The sequence below is a fragment of the Lithobates pipiens genome, unplaced genomic scaffold (genome assembly GCF_037356315.1).
Source record: "Lithobates pipiens isolate NorthernLeopardFrog02 unplaced genomic scaffold, aLitPip1_a1.2 Scaffold_13, whole genome shotgun sequence".
Taxonomy (NCBI): domain Eukaryota; kingdom Metazoa; phylum Chordata; class Amphibia; order Anura; family Ranidae; genus Lithobates; species Lithobates pipiens.
Window position 1 is genome coordinate 71,531,031 of NW_027507718.1, and position 20,736 is coordinate 71,551,766.

At 45.6% G+C, this 20,736-nt stretch overlaps 1 protein-coding gene across 4 annotated transcripts in view; it reads right to left on the bottom strand.

Moving 5' to 3' along the window:
• The window catches only part of FSD1L (fibronectin type III and SPRY domain containing 1 like), a 118,673-nt gene that overhangs the window by 20,875 nt on the left and 77,062 nt on the right, over positions 1-20,736 (bottom strand). For 2 of the 4 annotated variants that reach the window (XM_077475181.1, XM_077475180.1), the window contains exon 10: positions 15,657-15,686. The exons of the other annotated variants lie outside the window; for them this stretch is intronic. In XM_077475181.1, coding sequence (XP_077331307.1) covers positions 15,657-15,686 — 30 coding nt within the window. The remainder of the gene's footprint in view (positions 1-15,656; positions 15,687-20,736) is intronic. 4 annotated transcript variants of the gene reach the window in all.

The window sequence follows — 20,736 nt, forward strand, 5'->3', positions numbered from 1 at the left end:
ACAAGCCAAGCTAAGAACACAAGCTTAATATTCTTGAATAAACATTCGGTCCAGTGAGGGAGAATTATCCAGAGAAATCCTGCCTACTGGCACAAGGCAGAAACTCAAGGTGTTTATCATATATATATATATATATATATATATATATATATATATATATATATATATATATATATATATATATATATAATGGATCAATTATGGACAAGATCTTTCTATACATTCAGATACAAAAGTTTGATGAAATAGATACGATTTTTGACTTACCAGTAAAATCCATTTTCTGAAGTACAGTACAGGGCATAGGCTTTTTTAAATCAATAATAATGGTTTATATGCAGCTACCTTCAGGTGATTGGACACTGGCAAAAAAACAATGGCTGCAGGGACATCTACCTATAATCCCACCCACTCCTAGCTAGCCTCCATTTTGTAGCAAGCAATAAGGAGATCATAAGAACAGAGAGGAGAATCCTGTGCCCAGTACTGTACTCTAGGAAATGGATTTTACTGGGAATTTGAAAATCTTATTTTCCTGATCGTACAATAAAGGCTTTTTTAAATTATTAAAACTGGGACATTCAAAAGCTGTACAACTGAGGGGTGGACAACACAGCAAACAATGTCAACAGGCCCACATAACAAACAGGTCAAGAAGGGACTTGTGGCACCTTCCACCTGAAAATGGCATCAAAGGAGGCTTTAACATCCACCTGATAAAACAAATGTGTTAATAGAAGTCCAGAGGCAGAAAGGTAAAAGAATATTCTTACCTTCACTGAATGCCTTCATATACTTATCCAAGGAGGGCCCAAACAGGTGCATGCCTTCAAAGTGCCCACGGAATTTCTTTCTGGGGAGTTGTGCTGGCCAGCATTTAAGAGAATCATCCTGGAAATGTGGTCAAGTGCATTGGCCAAGCCATTCACAGAGTAGCATAAAGCTATAGGTGAATGGTCTATCTCACTATGGACTTATGGATCCATAACGAAGTAGCTTGGAATCCAGGCAACACACAGTGTCCAGACGGCAATGGTCTGAAATACTGCCATAAAAACAACCGCAGCTTCTGCAGCAGGGCACACCAGCACAAAGATAGCCTGCACAGAGGCTGTGAGGGTCTTGTTAAGGTAAGAAATTGCCAGCTCATGGACCAGAAAGGTCTTACCTGGTGGATGGAACTTGAGACTCAATACTGGCTACTTTCAGACAAGCAGACTCAGGCTGCTCCAATACTGAACAAGAGAGCACAACTTCAATAAGCATAGCAATTGTCTCTTATAGCTTAGGAGGGATGTCATTAGCAGGCATATCATCTTGATCTAACACATTAGAAAAGGGGGGGGTTAGCTTCCTCAGCTGACACCTCCTCCTCTTTCATTGAGTCTGGCTCAAAGTCAAAGTGAACCCTGCTGTCTAGGGCCTCAACAAGGACAGAAATTATGCCCATGAACCCTGGCAATATGGCAGAAAAGGATAGTGGTACGCTGTACTAAGGATATATAAATTTACAATAGTTGTGTACTGTATAAACATGTAGAGGTAAAATCCCAGTAAAGCCAATGGAGCTGGCCAAGGTAAGTATAGTATAGGGTCAAAAGTGTGTATACAGGTAAGTAAATAGCGGCTAATAGCACATCAGATATATGACAAAAAAATATATATATAATAACGTAATTATCATATGATCTCTCAGGTCAGTAATTTGACATACACAACAATGCATACAGGTAAAGATAATTCATAAAAATTGCTGATGTTATGTGGTGATAGTAATACGTGCAAAAAATTAATATATAGAAATAAAATAAAGTAAGTAGAGAGTAATACAATTTTGTTTAAAAATAGGCAAAAAAATGTGGTAGTGCTGAGGGCTGAATCCAAGTAAAAGAAAGCACAGTTAAACAATCGTCTAAACCAACAGATGGATATCTATATGAAATGTCCATGTAAAGGTGCATATAGTGAAATAAAGTGCTAACTATACAAAATCGCATAAGGTCCAAAAGAGCCATGCAGCGATTATATCATAAGTCGCATAAAACTTAAGTAGACTTAAAACCAAAAATCACATAAAATATAAATGAACTACATGTGTAAATAAAGTGCTAGGTGTTCTTCAATGTAATGGGTGGTAGTTAAAGTGATCCAACGAAGTTCAGTGGGGTGATGTTATTCTCCGTGTGATCCTAGATGATCAATTTATGGATGTCCCCTTACCTTACTGCTGTAAGGTTACAGCATATATTGAGTGTATCTTTAGGTGTCCCTGGAGGCCTTTTTCCCTTTATGGATCCTAATACGGCAATTCCTGTTTGGCGTCCCTCTCTTGTTCTCTATATGGTACGTGGCCTCTTTAAGAGTCACTTTGGGGTGTTCGCCATAGGTGGTCTCATGCCGAGTATCATATATGTTGGATTAAAGCATAAAGGAAGGATGCCCCATAGTGTAGTAATTTTAAGTGCAATATTTATTATGGAAATTAAACTTAAAGTCAGATACTCACAAACATAGGATAAAAAGCAGGCAGTGTAAAAACGAGCAGCGAGCTCGACCAGCGGCACTTCCGGTAGCGGTATTCGCGACGCGTGTTCGTCACGGGTCGAATACCGCTACCGGAAGCGACGCTGGTCGAGCTCGCTGCTCGTTTTTACACTGCCTGCTTTTTATCCTATGTTTGTGAGTATCTGACTTTAAGTTTCATTTCCATAATAAATATTGCACTTAAAATTACTACACTATGGGGCATCCTTCCTTTATGCTTTAATCCAACATATATGATACTCGGCATGAGACCACTTATGGCAAACACCCCAAAGTGACTCTTAACCTCCCTGGCGGTACGATTATTTCGGATTTTAGGTGCTAAACGCGGTACCATTATTTTGCATGAAAATTTGGCGTTTTATATTGTAGTCCTGCAATTCTTAGGAGTAACTCTCTTAAATCTGTCCAAACCAGAGTCTAGCAGACATCCCGGGTATAATAAAGTTTGAAAAATTAAATCATAAATTATAATATAATAAATAATTATAAATAATTGTATCAAATAATAATATAACAATAATAAAAATTATTCAATAATGTAATCAAATCAAAAACACTGAAATTTGCTCAGTTGCAGAATTGTCACTGTCATTACATTTCAATATTTGATGACGGATCTCCCCACAAATCGCTGTCGCTCAATTCTGCGAGTGATTCTAATTTATTATCGCTGTTTTCTAGCTGGTCTAAAATCATTTTTGATGTACAGTGACAGTTTTGGTTGCTATGGGCAATCTCCAGTTTCCAGGCATAAAGAACAGTTTTTATTATATAAAACTGCATGCAGGACACTGGGCAGACCACTAGGGACAACGGGGATGTGAAATATTTACATACAGCAATGTAATCTGTAAGATTACATTATACTGTGTGTTTACTGTTTGTTTCACTTTTTGAATTTGGCGCCGATCTCCGTCCCCGTGCGTCGCAACGCTCGCAGGGCACGGAGATCGGCGATGTAATGCATCGAGCGAGACACGGCTCGCTCGTACAGCGGGGAGACCACGCTGGATCCGAGGGAGAAGGTAAGTAAACCTCCTCCTGGATCCAGCGATGCAGTCCCGAGTCTGGCTCGGGGATACCGCTTTTGGTATGAAAAATCCACCCCGAGTCAGACTCGGGAATACCGTCAGGGGGGTTAAAGAGGCCATCCATAAAGGGAAAAAGGCCTCCAGGGACACCTAAAGATACACTCAATATATGCTGTAACCTTACAGCAGTAAGGTAAGGGGACATCCATAAATTGATCATCTAGGATCACGCGGAGAATAACGTCACCCCACTGAACTTCGTTGGATCACTTTAACTACCACCCATTACATTGAAGAACACCTAGCACTTTATTTACACCTGTAGTTCATTTATATTTTATGCGATTTTTGGTTTTAAGTCTACTTAAGTTTTATGCGACTTATGATATAATCGCTGCATGGCTCTTTTGGACCTTATGCGATTTTGTATAGTTAGCACTTTATTTCACTATATGCACCTTTACATGGACATTTCATATAGATACCCATCCGTCGGTTTAGACAATTGTTTAACTGTGCTTTCTTTTACTTGGATTCAGCCCTCAGCACTAGCGCACTTTTTTGCCTATTTTTAAACAAAATTGTATTACTCTCTACTTACTTTAATTTATTTCTATATATAAATTTTTTGCACGTATTACTATCACCACATAACATCACCAATTTTTATGAATTATCTTTACCTGCATGCATTGTTGTGTATGTCAAATTACTGACCTGAGAGATTATATGATAATTACGCTATTATATTTTATATTTTTTTGTCATATATCTGATGTGCTACTAGCCGCTATTTACTTACCTGTATACACACTTTTGACCCTATACTATACTTACCTTGGCCACCTCCGTTGGCTTTACTGGGATTTTACCTCTACATGTTTATACAGTACACAACTATTGTAAATTTATATATCCTTAGTACAGCGCACCACTATCCTTGTAATAATCTCTCTCCCCGGGTTCAGACATTTCCCTCCAGTGAGTGCAGCAGTACCCCATTCCATTAATAATTTTTTCCATTTTGGCACAGGAATACTTCTTTATTACTTCAATATGGCAGAAAATTCTGCTCTAGAAAGGAAGGCTGAAGCTAGTGTGGCTGAATCATAAAAAGAAGGCAGGGAGTCAGAATGAGGGCAACCAACAGAGGAGAGGGTACTCCCAAGGGACTTCTGCACCAAACAGCCCTTAGCTAGGAACCTGTAAAGCACCCTGCAGGTAACTTCACAAGTTGCACTATGGGCCAAGGGGAGCTCCCAGAGCAGGATCCAGGGCAAAGTAAGGTTACAGGCCACTCCCACATCTTCCACCAATGATTTGTTGAGGAGTCCACCAACCAGGAAACTGCAGGAAGAGTCACAGTACTCAACCGAGTGATGAAAGAATCATCTTGGAATAGAATCATCCAGAGAGAAAGAGAAACCTAGAAACCTTCCTAAAAGAAGGTAAGCTTCTCCCCGTAGAGCGATGAGGCCCATCTGTTAAGGGCACAGGCAAAGAAATGGGTTTATATGGGAGTGGGAGGAGTTATAGGGTATAGGGCAATGTTCCTACAGCCTTCTTTTGTCAGTGTCTTTTGTCAATCTCCAATTACCTGAAGATAGCTGCATTTTAATGATCTTAAGAAGTTTGTGCCCTGTACCGTACGATCAAGAAATGACATTATCTTAATTTCACTGATAAACTAAGCCAGACATTACAGCATTTGTCCATAAATGATGTATGCATACACATAAAGAAAAAGAAAAACAAAGCAATTCAGTTTGCAAAAAACATAATCCAGCAGCCTATCAGAGATAAAAGAAAGCACTTTTATTGGTATTTTTTATAATTAGCAAAGGTGCATGGCTTGTTCAAAACGTATGTGCTTATAAATAAAGCAGAAAGAAAGCTATGTTACAAGGCACAATCTTTGTGTGAGGAACCTTTGTAGGAAGATGTCAAGACAGGTTCTTTTTCTTGCACCAAATCTGAACAGGTTCAACTTCACTGTTCCAGGACTAAGTTCTGTTAGCTGAGTCAGTCTTAAAGAGGAAGTCAACGCCCCTGGTTTGTTTGTACCTTATTATAGGCTTACCTATAGGTACTGTAAATACCTCCTAAACGTGCACAGTTTAGGAGATACTTACTGTATATTGAGCAGAGTATGTCATCGGCACATGCGTCCTGAAGAAACGGCCACCCATGCCCTTTATTCAGGGCCCTGTGCCGTGACCGGTGGAAGAAACACTGGGGCATCGTTCTAAGGTGAGTAGTTCATAATGAGCTAGTATGCGATGCATACTAGCTCATAATGCTTTTGTCTTACAGGTTCTTTTTGGGGGGTTTACAACCTCTTTAAGGTTTGGTCATGTGAGTCTGGGATAGATAGATAGGCTTTAACTGCAGGAAGAACTTATGAAGGCTTAGCTTTCTTGCCTAACTGGTTCCAATCTGTCCATGCTTCTCTGTGAATAACAGAAAGTTTCAGTTCTAAAAATAAAATCTTTGAGCAATGTGACCGGCTTTATGTGTATCTTCAAATAGATCAATGTAAATGTGTCCATCTGTGCCTGAGAGGCTAAGCCAGTCAGCAGTCAGGAATCTGGGTGGATCCTGACATTACTGTCGAGATTCTTGTAGAGCCTGGACGGGCTTCTGTGATGTCAGCCAACAGCAGGCTTTCCAGAAATAAGTGCATTCCTGTGACCCACATGAGAAGTATGGCCAAAAAAACTTCGGCCATACTTCTCTTTTAACCAAGATATATTGTTTTTCTTTAAACCAAGATTTTCCATTATGGGCATCATAATGTACTACAAAAAAATCTTGGATAAAAGAGAAGTATGACCAAAGGTTTTTTGGCCATACTTCTCATGTGGGTCACAGGAATGCACTTATTTCTGCAAAGCCTGCTGTCAACTGACATCATACAGCCAGTCCAGGCTCTGCAGGAATCTTGAGTGTAATGTCAGGATTCACCCAGATTCCTGACCGGTGACTGACTTAGGCCGCGTACACACGGGCGGACTGTTCGCCCAACCTTGTCCGCTGAACAGTGTGTGGGCGGACAGTCCGCCCGTGTGTGGGCTTTCAGCGGACAGTTTCAGCGGACAGTTGGACGGACAAAGTCTTTCGGAAATTCCGAAAAACTGTCCGCTGAAACTGTGTTTGAGCGAACAGTCCGCCCGTGTGTAGGCTACTTTCGAAATGAGCAAACTGTTCCCGCTCGGAAAGTCCGCCCATTTCGAGCGCGTGTACAGGTAGGCGGGGCCCGCGAAGGAGACGTCGCGGGCTCCGCCGCCTGGAATGGACTTAAAGGGGAACCCAACGCCGAAAAAAATCGGCGTGGGGGTTCCCCCAAAGTCCACACCAGACCCTTGTCCGAGCACGCTACCCGGCCGGCCAGGAAAGGGGGGCGAGCGAGCGCGCCCCCCCTCCTGAGCCGTACCAGTTGTCGGGGTCTGCGGGCGGGGGGCTTATCGGAATCCGGGAGCCCCCTTTAAGAAGGGGGCCCCCGGATACCGGCCCCCCACCCTATGTGAATGAGTATGGGGTACAATGTACCCCTACCCATTCACCTGTGAAATAAAGTACAAAAAAAAACACAACACAGGGAAAAAATATTTTATTGCACAGCTCCGGGGGTCTTCCGTCTTCGGGGGTCTTCTCGCCGGACTCCTCCGCTATCTTCTTGTAGCTCTTTTACTAGCGGAGGAGCCCGGCTTTCTTCCTCCCCGCCGCTGGCCTCTTCTCCCGACTTCGGGGGTCTTGTCCCCCTCTTCGGTTCTTCTGCCGGGCCACCGCGCCTTCTTGTAGCTCTTTTGCAGGCGGTGGCCCGGTCTTCTGTCGCCGCTGCCTTCCGTTCTTCTGTCGCCGCCTTCCGTTCTTCTGCCGGGCCACTGCGCCTTCTTGTAGCTCTTTTACAGGCAGTGGCCCGGTCTTCTGTCGCCGCTGTCGTCGCCTTCCGTTCTTCTTCTTCTTCTTGTTCTTCTTCTCCTGGAGATGTTGACTCGACGAGCTCTCCGGCCGGAATGCCAGAGCCGCGCTGTGCGGTCACTTATATAGTGACAATGGGGCGGTGTCACATGGTATATGTCACATGGGTTGGTCACATGGGTTGATGTCACATGGGGACTATGACATCGTAAGGGGGCGGGGTCACCATGTGACCAACCCATGTGACATATACCATGTGACACCGCCCCATTGTCACTATATAAGTGACCGCACAGCGCGGCTCTGGCATTCCGGCCGGAGAGCTCGTCGAGTCAACATCTCCAGGAGAAGAAGAACAAGAAGAAGAACAAGAACGGAAGGCGGCGGCGGCGGCGACGACAGCGGCGACAGAAGACCGGGCCACCGCCTGTAAAAGAGCTACAAGAAGGCGCGGTGGCCCGGCAGAAGAACCGAAGGCGGCGACAGAAGAACGGAAGGCAGCGGCGACAGAAGACCGGGCCACCGCCTGCAAAAGAGCTATAAGAAGGCGCGGTGGCCCGGCAGAAGAACCGAAGGCGGCGACAGAAGAACGGAAGGCAGCGGCGACAGAAGACCGGGCCACCGCCTGCAAAAGAGCTATAAGAAGGCGCGGTGGCCCGGCAGAAGAACCGAAGAGGGGGACAAGACCCCCGAAGTCGGGAGAAGAGGCCAGCGGCGGGGAGGAAGAAAGCCGGACTCCTCCGCTAGTAAAAGAGCTACACACAGATAGCGGAGGAGTCCGGCGAGAAGACCCCCGAAGACGGAAGACCCCCGGAGCTGTGCAATAAAATATTTTTTCCCTGTGTTGTGTTTTTTTTTGTACTTTATTTCACAGGTGAATGGGTAGGGGTACATTGTACCCCATACTCATTCACATAGGGTGGGGGGCCGGTATCCGGGGGCCCCCTTCTTAAAGGGGGCTCCCGGATTCCGATAAGCCCCCCGCCCGCAGACCCCGACAACCAACGGCCAGGGTTGTCGGGAAGAGGCCCTTGTCCTCATCAACATGGGGACAAGGTGCTTTGGGGTGGGGGGGCCGCGCGGCCCCCCCTTCCCCAAGGCACCCCCCATGTTGAGGGCACGCGGCCTGGTACGGCTCAGGAGGGGGGGCGCGCTCGCTCGCCCCCCTTTCCTGGCCGGCCGGGTAGCGTGCTCGGACAAGGGTCTGGTGTGGACTTTGGGGGAACCCCCACGCCGATTTTTTTCGGCGTTGGGGTTCCCCTTTAAGCCCATTCCAGGCGGCGGAGCCCGCGACGTCTCCTTCGCGGGCCCCGCCTACCTGTACACGCGCTCGAAATGGGCGGATTTGCCTCCTCCTTACGTGGGCGAGTCCGTTCATTTCAAAAGTTGAGCGAACTGTTTGGCAAACAGTTCGCTGAAACAGTCCGCTCGTGTGTGGGCAAGTCCGCTCATGCAAATTTTGAGCGGACTGTTTGCCGAAACTGTTTGACGAACAAGGTTGGGCAAACAGTCCGCGCGTGTGTACGCGGCCTTAGCCTCTCAGGCTGAGAGCCTGACTCAGCAGCTTCCACGCCCTCCCCAGCCCGGTGCTCCAGTGAGCACTGGAGGAGTGGAGCTAAGAGTCAATGACTGAAAGTCACTGCTCACTGCTCAGTGACTGAGAACTGAGCAATCAGTGGTCATGTGATCATTCAGTTCTCGGTCTTACAGCCTGTGGGACACAGCATCGTAAGGGTTTTTTTTTTGTTTTATAGCCTGCACTTCTCCTCTTTAACATCATCTTAAAGTCCAAACAAACCTTTAATTAGGCATAAAGTTTTCTTGTATCCCACAATAGCACTTAGCAACAGTTTCTATACATAATAAATACATTGTTATAATGATTGAGGTAATGCTATTTTCCTTATGTGCAGCAAGGTCCCTTTTGCAGAATATTTCCAATGATCATAAATACAGAATTTCTAGCTGCACTAGACCCTACATAAAAAATATGAATATAGTATGTGTATGAATAACTGAGATGATGGCGCATTTTGTTTTATATTTGCCATGCTACATTACACTGAAATGTGATGAGGTGGTTCCTTACCCCCTTAAAGCGGAGTTACACTAATTTTTGTGTTTATTAAAAGTCAGCAGGTACAAAAAGTGTAGCTGCTGACTTTTAATAAACACACACTCACCTGTCCCATGGTCCAGCAATGTGGCCGCCTGAACCCCTGCTTCTCTCCCTCGCCTGTCCACAGCACCGGCATTGCAAGTGTGGGCACCCGGCTATGACAGCTTGTGGCGTGACAGCTGGGTGCGCACTGCGCAAGTCGCGCCTCACCTCCCCATTGGTCGGCAATCTTCTGGGACCTGTGACGTGTCCCAGAAGATTGCAAAGAGGGAGGGGGAGAGGATAACTTCTGCTCGAGAAGTGGGAGCAGGTACCTGTCAAAAATAGGTACCTGTCCCCCCCTCCCCAAAATGTCATATATTGGGGTGGGGGGGGTAACTTAGAGTGGAACTTGCCTCTTTTGGGTGGAGCTCCACTTTAAAGTATATCTAGGCAAAAGCTTATTATTATTATTTTTTTTAATTTTGAATAGAGTAGTGGGTTAAAACCACAGTTTTGCCACCTGTGAGATTTCCCTTTATTTGCTGTCCTGTAGACTCATCAGCAAGTGAGAGGATATCTTTCAAGTGTGCCCATTTCCCCTCTATTCCTGCTCTGGTGGCAAATCAAAAAATAGGATTTTTTGTACTCACCGTAAAATCCTTTCCTCTGTAATACCTCACCTCTAGGAGAAATACTAGGCAAAGTTGTAATACAACACTCAGATCTTTCAGTTCCAACCATGGGGGCGGTCCTTTAGGTATCAACCCCCCTGCCTGCTAGCAGACCTCAGTACGTCAACAAGCAGTATAACATAAAGAAAAAAGGAGGGGTGGGTGCTGTGTTGTTCGGTGAATTACAGAGAAAAGTATTTTACGGTGAGTACAAAAAATCCTATTTTCTCTTATATTCACCGACCGACACAGCTCCTCTCTTAGCCATTGGGACGTCCCCAAGCAGTGCCAAAAGAGGGGTGGGAAAACAGCATAAACAATTCATCCACCGTGGCAAGTGGGAACAAGAGAAAACTTTACCCACAAAAAACAACAGTGTGTGGAGAATCCACCACAAAATCAGGGTACCCTCAACAGGAGTGACTACCCACAATCGCACAAAAACTGCGGAATGTAATGCAACAGTGCATTAAGTTAAAGGTACTGTGTTTTTATTGAAAAACCAGGAAAACAGGTAAAATATTGCATATTCAATTGCAACTATACAGCCGCCTGCAAAACTTTGCGGCCAAAAACAGGCATCAGCCGATGCACTGACGTCTATCTTGTAGAACTTGGTAAACGTGCGGACAGACGACCAGGTCGCCGCCCTACACACCTGAGCGACAGACGCTTGGTGTCAGAAGGCCCAAGACATTCCAATTGCACTTGTGGAGTGGGATGTAACCGGAAAGAGGGGCACCTGCCCCTTTAAGGCGTAGGCTTGCCCTACAATCTGTCCGATCCACCTGGAAATGGTGGCTGATGAGACCGCCATGCCTTTCTTGGGACCAGCTACCGAGACAAACAACGACTGACTTCCGAAAGGGAGCAGTGGTAGACAAATACACTTTCAGAGCCCGAACCACGCCCAGAGCGTGAAGAGCCACCTCCTTAGGGTGTTTTGGCCTAGGACAGAGAGATGGTAAAACAATGTCCTCATTAATGTGAAAAGCCACGACCACCTTCGGTAGAAAGGACGGTTGCGAACGCAACACCACCTTATCCTATGGATAACCAGATAAGGCGACTTACAAGACAAGGCCGCCAGTTCCGAGACCCTCCTGGCCAATGTGATGGCCACTAGAAAGACGACTTTCTGAAAAAGAGTCAACAGGGGAAACACCCTGATATTTTCACGCAGCGGTTTTTGAAGCGCCAATAACACCAGGTTCAAATTTCATGGGGGTAACAGTGTCGACACACAAGAGGGACTACATGATGGACTCCCTGAACAAACGTACTCACTAATGAGTGAGACGCCAGGGGTCGCTGAAAAAAGACAGTCAAAGCTGAAACTTGCAGGATCCTGAATATTGAAAAAGAGCGTGGATGCCAACCTTTCTCAGCACATATGGAGATGTAGGCCATCCAGGTACGATGATATATCTTCCTAGAAGATGATTTCCATGCTCTCAACATAGTTGGGATCACAGAGTCCGACAGACCCCAGTTTCCCAACACCTTGCTCTCAATAGCCATGCCAATAAAGCCCGCGATGGTAAAGCAGGATGGAGAATCGGACCTTGAGACAGAAGATCCTCTCGTAATGGCAGTCGCCAGGGAGCGTCTGCCACCAGACGCACCAGGTCTGCATACCAAGGACGCTAAGGCCAATCTGGGGCCACCAGTATTACTGGGATACCTTCGGCTTCCACTCTGCGAATCAGACATGGTAACAGCTTCAGTGGAAGAAAGGCATAGATCAGCTGGTACCGATCCCACGGAGCCACCAGCGCGTCCGCCCACGGATCTCTTGTCCTGGACACGAATCATGGCACCCTCTGATTGAGACAGGAGTCCAGAAGATTCACGTCTGGTGTGCTCCACCTCAGGCACAGTAACCTGAATACCTCCGGATGCAAGGCCCATTCTCCTGGGTCCAGCATCTGGCGACTCAGATAGTCCACTTGTCAGTTCTCCACTCCGGGAATGTAAATGGCTGATAAAACCCGTACATGTCGCTTTGCCCACCGAAGTATGTGGGTGACCTCCCATGCCGTGGCTGAGCTTCTTGTCCCCCCTTGGTGATTGACGTATGCCACTGCAGTGGCGTTGTCTGACTGGGGAGAGGCACATCCTGATCGCTCTCAGTTCGAGCAGATTGATCGGCAACTCGGATTCTTTCGTCGACCAGAGGCCCTGAGCCGATTGAACCCCCATTACTCCACCCCAGCCGAAAAGGCTGGTCTCCGTTGTGATCACTGTCCACTTTAAAGGTAGGAACAACTTCCCGGCCTGAATCACCTGGGACCTCAGCCACCAGATCAGTGATTCTCTGACTGATTGACTCACCTGAATCTGATGATCCAGGGACAACTGAGATTTGTCCCATTTAGACAAGATTTCCTTCTGCAGGAAGGTGTAGAACTGGGTAAACGGTACAGCCTCAAAGGAGGCCACCATGAGCCCCAGGACTCGCATGCAAAAGCGAAGCGACGACCACCTGCGGTTCATCAGCAGCCTTGCCGCAGATCTGAGAATCTGCAGCTTGTCTGAAGAGAGAAAAACTCTTGCTTCCATGGAGTCTAGCAACAAGCCTAGGTACTCCAAACGCTGAATCGGTACAATCACCGAGTTCTTTAGGTTCAACAGCCACCCAAATTCTCGCAGAGTCTGCATGGTGATCGCTACATCCTCCGCTAACTCTGAGGCAGCAGATGCTCTCAGGAGGAGATTGTCTAGATATCACACGATCGTGATCCCACGTTGCCGTAGCAACATCAAAACCGGAGCCAAAACCTTGGTAAAGACTCAGGGGCTAATGTCAGACCAAAAAGGAGAGCCACAAACTGGTAGTGGGCTTCCCTGACTGAAAATCGCAGACACTTCTGCTGCCATAGGCATATGGGTATGTGCAGGTACGCATCCTGGATGTCCAAGGGCGCCTGAGTCTGTGCCAGAGCTCTCCCCAGAGGATGGGGGGAACAGAGGCCACCTTATTGCACCCATCGTCCCACGAACCACCTCCATCTAGCAATGAACGAGTTGAAGACCGTCATCAGGGTGTCCATGGGCACTGCGCAGTCTGTGGGTAACCCGGTTGCCATTGCCTGGACTTTGGGGGAAGAAACACTAGTTTCTGAAGCCATGCTGACCCTATCCTGTCTGCCACCCAAAGGGGACTTAGGACAGTGACAGTCTCACCCTCCCTGCTGCCGCTGACTGAGAGGCTCATTCCCACAGGACTCACCACCCTGGGGTGATCTGCGCTGTCCAAGTGGTGCCTGTAGTCCCTGAGTGCGCCCAGGTGCAGAGGAAACCAAAAACTGAGTTGGTGATAACCGCTGGAATGATCGCTAAAACCATCAGAAAAAATGCTCAGGCTTCAATAAAATGGCCGCTCAGCGTCCAGTACACAGACAGGAAACACAGGGAAAAAGGCTGTGAGAGCACATGAGCCATGCTGCTGTCAGGGAACACTGAAAATGTGTTCAGGCTTCCAGAAAATGGCTACCAGTGCCTTGAATAGGAATCACATAAAAAATGGCCGCTGAAGCCCAGACAGTCAGTCTGCTCTGCCCACACCTAAAATGGCCGCCAAACATCGCCATGAGGTAGAAATAAAAAACCCCTTGCAAAGCCACAGCGCTCCACTATTCCCAGCAGACCCTCACAGGCACCTTTCAGGGGCATACCATACAGGCCCCAGGACCACCGCCATTCAGCCAGCCGACCATGTCAGGTGAGAGCCCACAGAGAGCCCCTATATAAGCACACACATCGCTCAGCAGCCACATGCAGCATTCCCCCTCAATGGGGGGAGGGAGGGAAGATAGGGACCAGAGAGAGAAGATAGGGAGGTGAGGGGGCCCCCGAATCGACCTCCCAGGGAATGCCCAGCCCCATCAGAACAGGGAGAGTCCTGAAGAGCTGGGAGACATTCCACTGTAGACCTACTCCTGGTCAGTACAGGGAAGGCTACTGGCCTCGGCATACTGTGACGCAGACATCAGTAGCCCGGTCATATGTACGCCCCGGAGCATAAAAGCTCACAACCACCTCTGGAGCTGAGGTATGTCATGGCCTGCCGAGCCGTAGCTGCAACCTGCACATGCTTGATGGCCGGACTGGGGAGACTACAAGGATAAGTGAACCAGCATGTCACCCAGCCAGCTGTTGATAGAAGATCACAGGATCACTCATCTTGCGAAAAAAGCAAAGCTTTTGCATAAAAAAAAAAATGGACCTATGGGCCCGCAGGGTTCCTAGGTCTTTCTCCTTCCCTAGGCAAAATAAAACTGAGGTCTGCTAGCAGGCAGGAGGGTTGATACCTAAGGGACCGTCCCCATGGGCGGAATGGAAAGTTCTGATGTTGTATTACAACTTTCCCTAGTATTTCTCCTAGAGGTGAGGTATACAACCCAATGGCTAAGAGAGGAGCTGTGTCGGTCGGTGAATATAAGAGAAATTTGGATTTTCTCTCACTTTATTCCCATCCAGGAATCAGGACAAATAGAGTGGGTGAATCTCCCTAAGGGGGACAGAGGCAGCAATAAAAACCGACAGTGGTTCTAACCCCCCACCACTTTATCCACATGAAGAAGAAAAAAGTTTTGCCTTTAGCCTTACGTTACACTTTTGCTGCCTTCCGATGGGGCTCTATCTATAAAACTGAGCCTGAGGTAAGGTTTAGTTAATGCTTATGACAGTATAATGTTGTATGTTCATAGCTATCTGTCTGATGCTAGCTAAATGCTTATGTAGCCTCTTCTTATTATTTATTGGAGGTCTCCATCACACCTCTTGGGCACTATATCAATTGGGGTTTTCTACACAAAATGATAAACCATCTGCTTTTGTGTAAATAGAAAACACTCTACTCATAGATGCTTAACAAATCTGTTCAACATATTTTATACTGATCCAGAATGACAAAAAAATTACTTCTCTTTCTCCCCGTAATCCTCCTATCATCAGATACAATCTAACCTTTCCCAAAAATGTTTTACAGTTACACCTGGAGCAAAACAAGCATACATGTAGACCCCTAAATTCTCTTTTAAGTCTTACAAATAATGACTACAGTTTATTTTCACCATAGCCTGCATTAAAATGATTTATAGTTGTTTCTACCTTTTCTTTTCTCTGCTATTACAGTAGTCACAACAAGATAACTTACATAAGTCTATAGCTGTTTGGTATAGGTTATATATCTGAAACAAAATCTTGCAATTTTAGAACAGTCTTTAGATTGGTGCTTTCTGTGATCCACGACAAGGCTAGCCAGACCATTTATGTGAAGTGTTAATGAAAATAATCTAGGGTTAGAAATAGTTGTATGCTAAAGAAACCAGTCAAGTCAGCAAGAACTCCTAGGGCTAATCATATCTACATTATCTTCACCTGGGATTGTTCTTCAGCGTAACATATCCACTGTCAGACAACAGAAATAGGCAAAATGGTGAGACATTTGATAATGAAGAGTAATGGAACACTTTGATGATATGATTAAAACAGGGAATATGCCAGTCTGTTAAAATCCAAAAATGTTGCTGCTATAGTATACAACTTTGGCATCAGAAATATTTGTTGTGTTATATTTTTAAAGGTATTTTAACATTAGAAGATTTGATTATTTAATACATTATCTACATACAAATACAAAAAGATCAGATGTTAACCCTATTGAGAATGTGGTTTACTACTGATGGCAATAAGGACTATTATTATTATTAGTATTATTATACAGGATTTATATAGCGCCAACAGTTTACGCAGCGCTTTACAACATTAGGGCAGACATTACAATACAATACAATACAATTCAATACAGGGGGGAATCAGAGGGCCCTGCTCGTTAGAGCTTACAATCTTGGAGGGAGGGTCAAGTTATACAAAAGGGTAATAGCTGTGGGGGATGAGCTGATGGAGAAAATAGTGCAGTTGTTAAATGGAGGCAGGATAGGCTTCTCTGAAGAGGAAAGTTTTCGGGGATTGCCCAAAAGTGGATAAATTTGGAGACATTCTGACAGATTGGTGTAGTGAATTCCAGAGGACGGGCGAGGTTCGGGAGAAGTCCTGGAGGCAGATATGGGAGGAGGTGATTAGGGAGCTAGAGAGAAGGAGGTCTTGAGGGGAACAAAGAGGGCGATTAGTTTGGTATTTTGAGACTAGGCTAGTGATGTAGCTGGGGGCAGAATTGTGGATGGCTTTGTAAGTAAGTGTTAGTATTTTGAATTTAATTCATTGGGCTAGTGGCAGCCAATGGAGGGAACACCAGGATTGGACTATAGCAACATCTGAGAATAAAGCGCCGCACATACGGGTCAAATGACGGGGCAACAACCGGACAGCTCAGCTGGGTTGAACAGAAATTTTTTTTATAGTGTGTAACAGGCTTAACACTGTACTTTCTAATTGTTTTGACACAGAACAAATTAAATGAGAGAACTTTACTGGGTGCAAAAAAGTTGTGCTTAAAGGTAGCCTTTAGGCCCCTTTCACACCAGCGGACCGATCGAGTACCCCTGTCTGTTTTTCAGGCAGACCCAATCAGACCACACATTGTTCTCTGTGTGGAGGTGGATTTAAATGGACATGTATCTATTTACATGTGCCTGCATCTGATCCAATCCAGGCTGCCAAAAACAGATGGATTGGGATCCGTTGCTCATCCATCTAGTAGATAGGATGACAGTCGGATGGAAACAGATGGTCCGTTTCCATCCGACCGCTGCATAGAGAACAGCGAGCTGTGTCCACTTTGCTGTTCAACAGGTATCAGCAGACAGATCACCTACTGAGCAAGCGGATCTGCTTGGCGGAGTCCGCCCCGTGTTAAAGGGCCTTATGGAGAGAAAGATAACATTGCAGTTAAGACGAAGTTAAGACTTTGCTACAAAAAAGAGCTCTCTTATATTTCAATAATTTTAGTCACCATTTCCAAACAATTATGTAGAAAGTAAAGTTAGAACTATGAAGCCGGGTTCACACTGTCTTCGGATGTGGCTCACGGCAGGGGTCCGATGGTAATCAGAATGCTAGCATTTTCAGAAATTAGCATTGGCAGCCTACATAACACTTTCTTCTTTCTTTTTAAGATATTTTTATTGAACTGTGTACATCAACATACAAAATAAAAACTTATTCATAGCAATGCATTTTGCAGAGATACACTTGAGTGGTCAATAAACAGATTTCAATTTACAGGTCTCTTGTGGTTATTAAGTACAAAGTTACAGGGAATGAGGGGGGTTGACATGGTAAGGTGCACTGCACCTTTATGAACAGTATACAGCAGAGTATCTACCCTGTAGTAAGGGTTAGAGGGCTTACGAGCCATCTGCCCCATATTTTGTGAAAGGTTTTGGTTCTTTTCCGAGCCTCAAATGTGAGTTTGTATACAGGCAAAGAGTCATTGATCAGTTTTAACCATAGGGATTTTAGAGGTATGTGTGATCCTTTCCAGAACAATAGAATGGCTTCCTTCGCGTAGAAATAGAGGATGCGGATGGGTCTCTTTGTATGGGTTGAAATGTGAAGATTGCCCATTTTTGGGGGGAGAGAATGTTTGGGAGGCCTATTGCAGATGAGATAAAAGACCCTATCTCCATCCAAAAGTCTTAGACTATTGGACAAGTCCAGAAACAGTGTAAAAATTCTGCCACTTGGCCACATCCTCTAAAACAGTCTGCTGTAGGAGCCAAGCTCATTTTTTGTAACCTAGCAGGGGTATAGTGGGATAGGTGAAGATTCTTTATATTTATGATACGATCTTTGGAGGATATTACTGAGGTCTTGTATGTGTCACTGAATTCCGACCAGTCATCTTCTGTAAGTGTATGGACCATACATAGAGGCCCATTTCGTCTGGGCCACTTGGAGTCTAGGGTTACAGACAGTCATAAGGGCAGCATAGTATGTGGAAATAAGTTTAGTAGGATCAAGGTGTCATAGTATTTTCTCTAACTGAAGTATGATGACAGGATTTTCTAAAGAGCCAAACTGGGCATGAATAGCGTGTCGTTGGTAATAGAAGAACATATATGAGCGGGGTATGTCAAAATCAACACGCAGCTGTTGAAAGGATTTAAATCCATGCGTGTCATACAAATGACACAGGTATTTAACTCCTTTGGAGTACCAACTTTGTGGGTCAGGTATAGAGCACAGTTCTTTCAAGTTTAGATTGAACTACAGAGGGTTGTTAGGGGACGCTGACCATGATGCCTTTGAAATGTTTGAGACAATTATTTTAAAAAGGGAAAGTGAAGTACTTAGCATAGATGTGGCTGGGCGGGCCGGAACTCGACCTCTGTATATAATATTATGGAGGGTCTCTAGAGAGGATGTGATAGCTCCCACGGTGAATGTACAGGCATTTGCCGCAACCAGGTGCAGCCAGTCATGAATGTGGACCAGCTGGGAGACAATAATATAAGTAAAAGTTAGGGAATGCCAAATCCGCCAGATGCATCGGCAACTGCAACGTCTCTAGAGCCACCCTAGGGAACCTACTGTTCCACAAGAATGCCTGCAGATTGTATCTATCCGCTTGAAGATGGATTTAGGGACTTTACAGGGTGAGTTGAATATATAGCAACTTATGTAGATAGATCATTTTAAGGGTATTAACCCTTCCCATTAGGTCTAGGGGTAGGTCCATCCACTGCTTAGTCTGTATTTGTAGCTGGGTCAGTAGGGGGCACAGGTTGTTTTCAATATAGGAGGACAAGGGCAACTGCACTATAACCCCCAGGTATCTAAAAGAGTACACCACCTGTAGTCTGGAGTCTGGGTGAATCTGCAAGTTTGCATCAGGGTCCAAAGGGAAAAGATTAGATTTGTCCCAGTTCACCCGTAACCCAGAGTAGGTACCAAAATTGTCTATCTCTGATAGTAGTGTCTTTAGTGAGTCCTGGGTGTCAGCCAGGTATACCGTATGTCATTCGCATACAATGAGATTCGCTCCTCTATTGTGGCAATAGGAAGGCACTTCATCAGCTGGGAGCAGTGAATATGCACAGCTAGCAGCTCCATAGCCAGGGCAAATAGGAGGGGTGACAATATTCACCCCTGCCTAGTACCTCTGGTAATAGGAAAAGTATCCATAGTGTGGGAGTTAACTCGTATGCGGGTCAGTGGGGAGGTGTAAAGGAGTCTTGTCCAAGCAATAATGCGGGGCCGAAGCCATACCGCTGTAATACTTGAAAAAGATAGGGCCATTCCACACTATCAAAGGCCTTAAGGACCCAAGGACACAATGGCCCGGGTAGGTGTGCAGTCATGGGGATTTTGGAGATTGTGGAACAGTCTACGGATATTCATTCTCATAGATCTGCCAGGTATAAAGCCTCCTTGATTGCTCCTGACCAGTTTCGCAACCACAGTGTTCAGACGGTTGGCCAAGACATTGGCAAGGATTTTAACATCCACATTAATAAGAGAAATCGGGCGGTATCAGTCACACTTAAGAGGATCCTTACGTGGCTTCAATAGTAGGATAATCAAAGCCTCCCTCATGGGGGGGGGGGGGGTTTCCAGTGTTCAAGGCCTTATTATAAGTATGCAGAAGGAATGGGCATATTAAGTGTTGAAACTGGGAATACCACTCAGCAGGGAAGCCATCTAAGCCTGATGTCTTATGTGCTGGCAGTTGCGAAATGGCCACTGCAATTTACTCAACAGAGAGAGGCGCCTCAGCTTTCAGCAGAAAGGGGGGGGGGGGGGGGAGATACCTGGGCCAGGTTGCCATTTAGTTGGGATTCAGTGTATTCTGCTCTGGATGAGTACAGGTCCTTGTAAAAGTCCAGAAATGTCTCCATGATATCCCTAGGAGTGTCACTAATCTGTCCCTGTGCAGTCATAATCCACGGAATTGAAATAGGGGAATGTTCAGGTTTAGTCAAGTAAGCTAAGAGATGGCAAGCCTTGTTAACATGCTCAAAAGAGTTTTGGGTGGTATGTAACATGTGTTTTTGAGTGAGGTCCAGCAGGCGGAGCTCATATCTCCTACGGCATTGCAACCAAGTATCCCTGTTAGTTGGAGTAGGGTTAGAGGCATAAGCAGTTTCAGCAGAGGTCATAGATGTCTCTAATGCCACAGTATGTTGCTGGGTATTTTTACGTAGAATGCCAGTAATGGACATAAAAGTACCCCGCAACGTGGTCTTAAATGCCTCCCGTTCTGCAAGTGGGTCCACTGTTCTCATTCCAGTATTCCACTATATCCTTCTTACAGTCACAATCCCATTGCCAGATCTATGCGAGCCATGGTCTGGAAAGAATCCGAATGGTAAGAATATTGACACATATCCGGGTATTTCCATCTTCATATTTCAGTAAGTCCATGAACCTGGGCCCAGTCGGTAAAGGAGGTGAAGGATCTGCCCCCTCCCCCCAGGCAGTTCATGGCCAGGCTCATTACAGCATTAAAATCACCCATATACAGCAGTGGGCCTGGGGACCTAGATAATAGCATAAG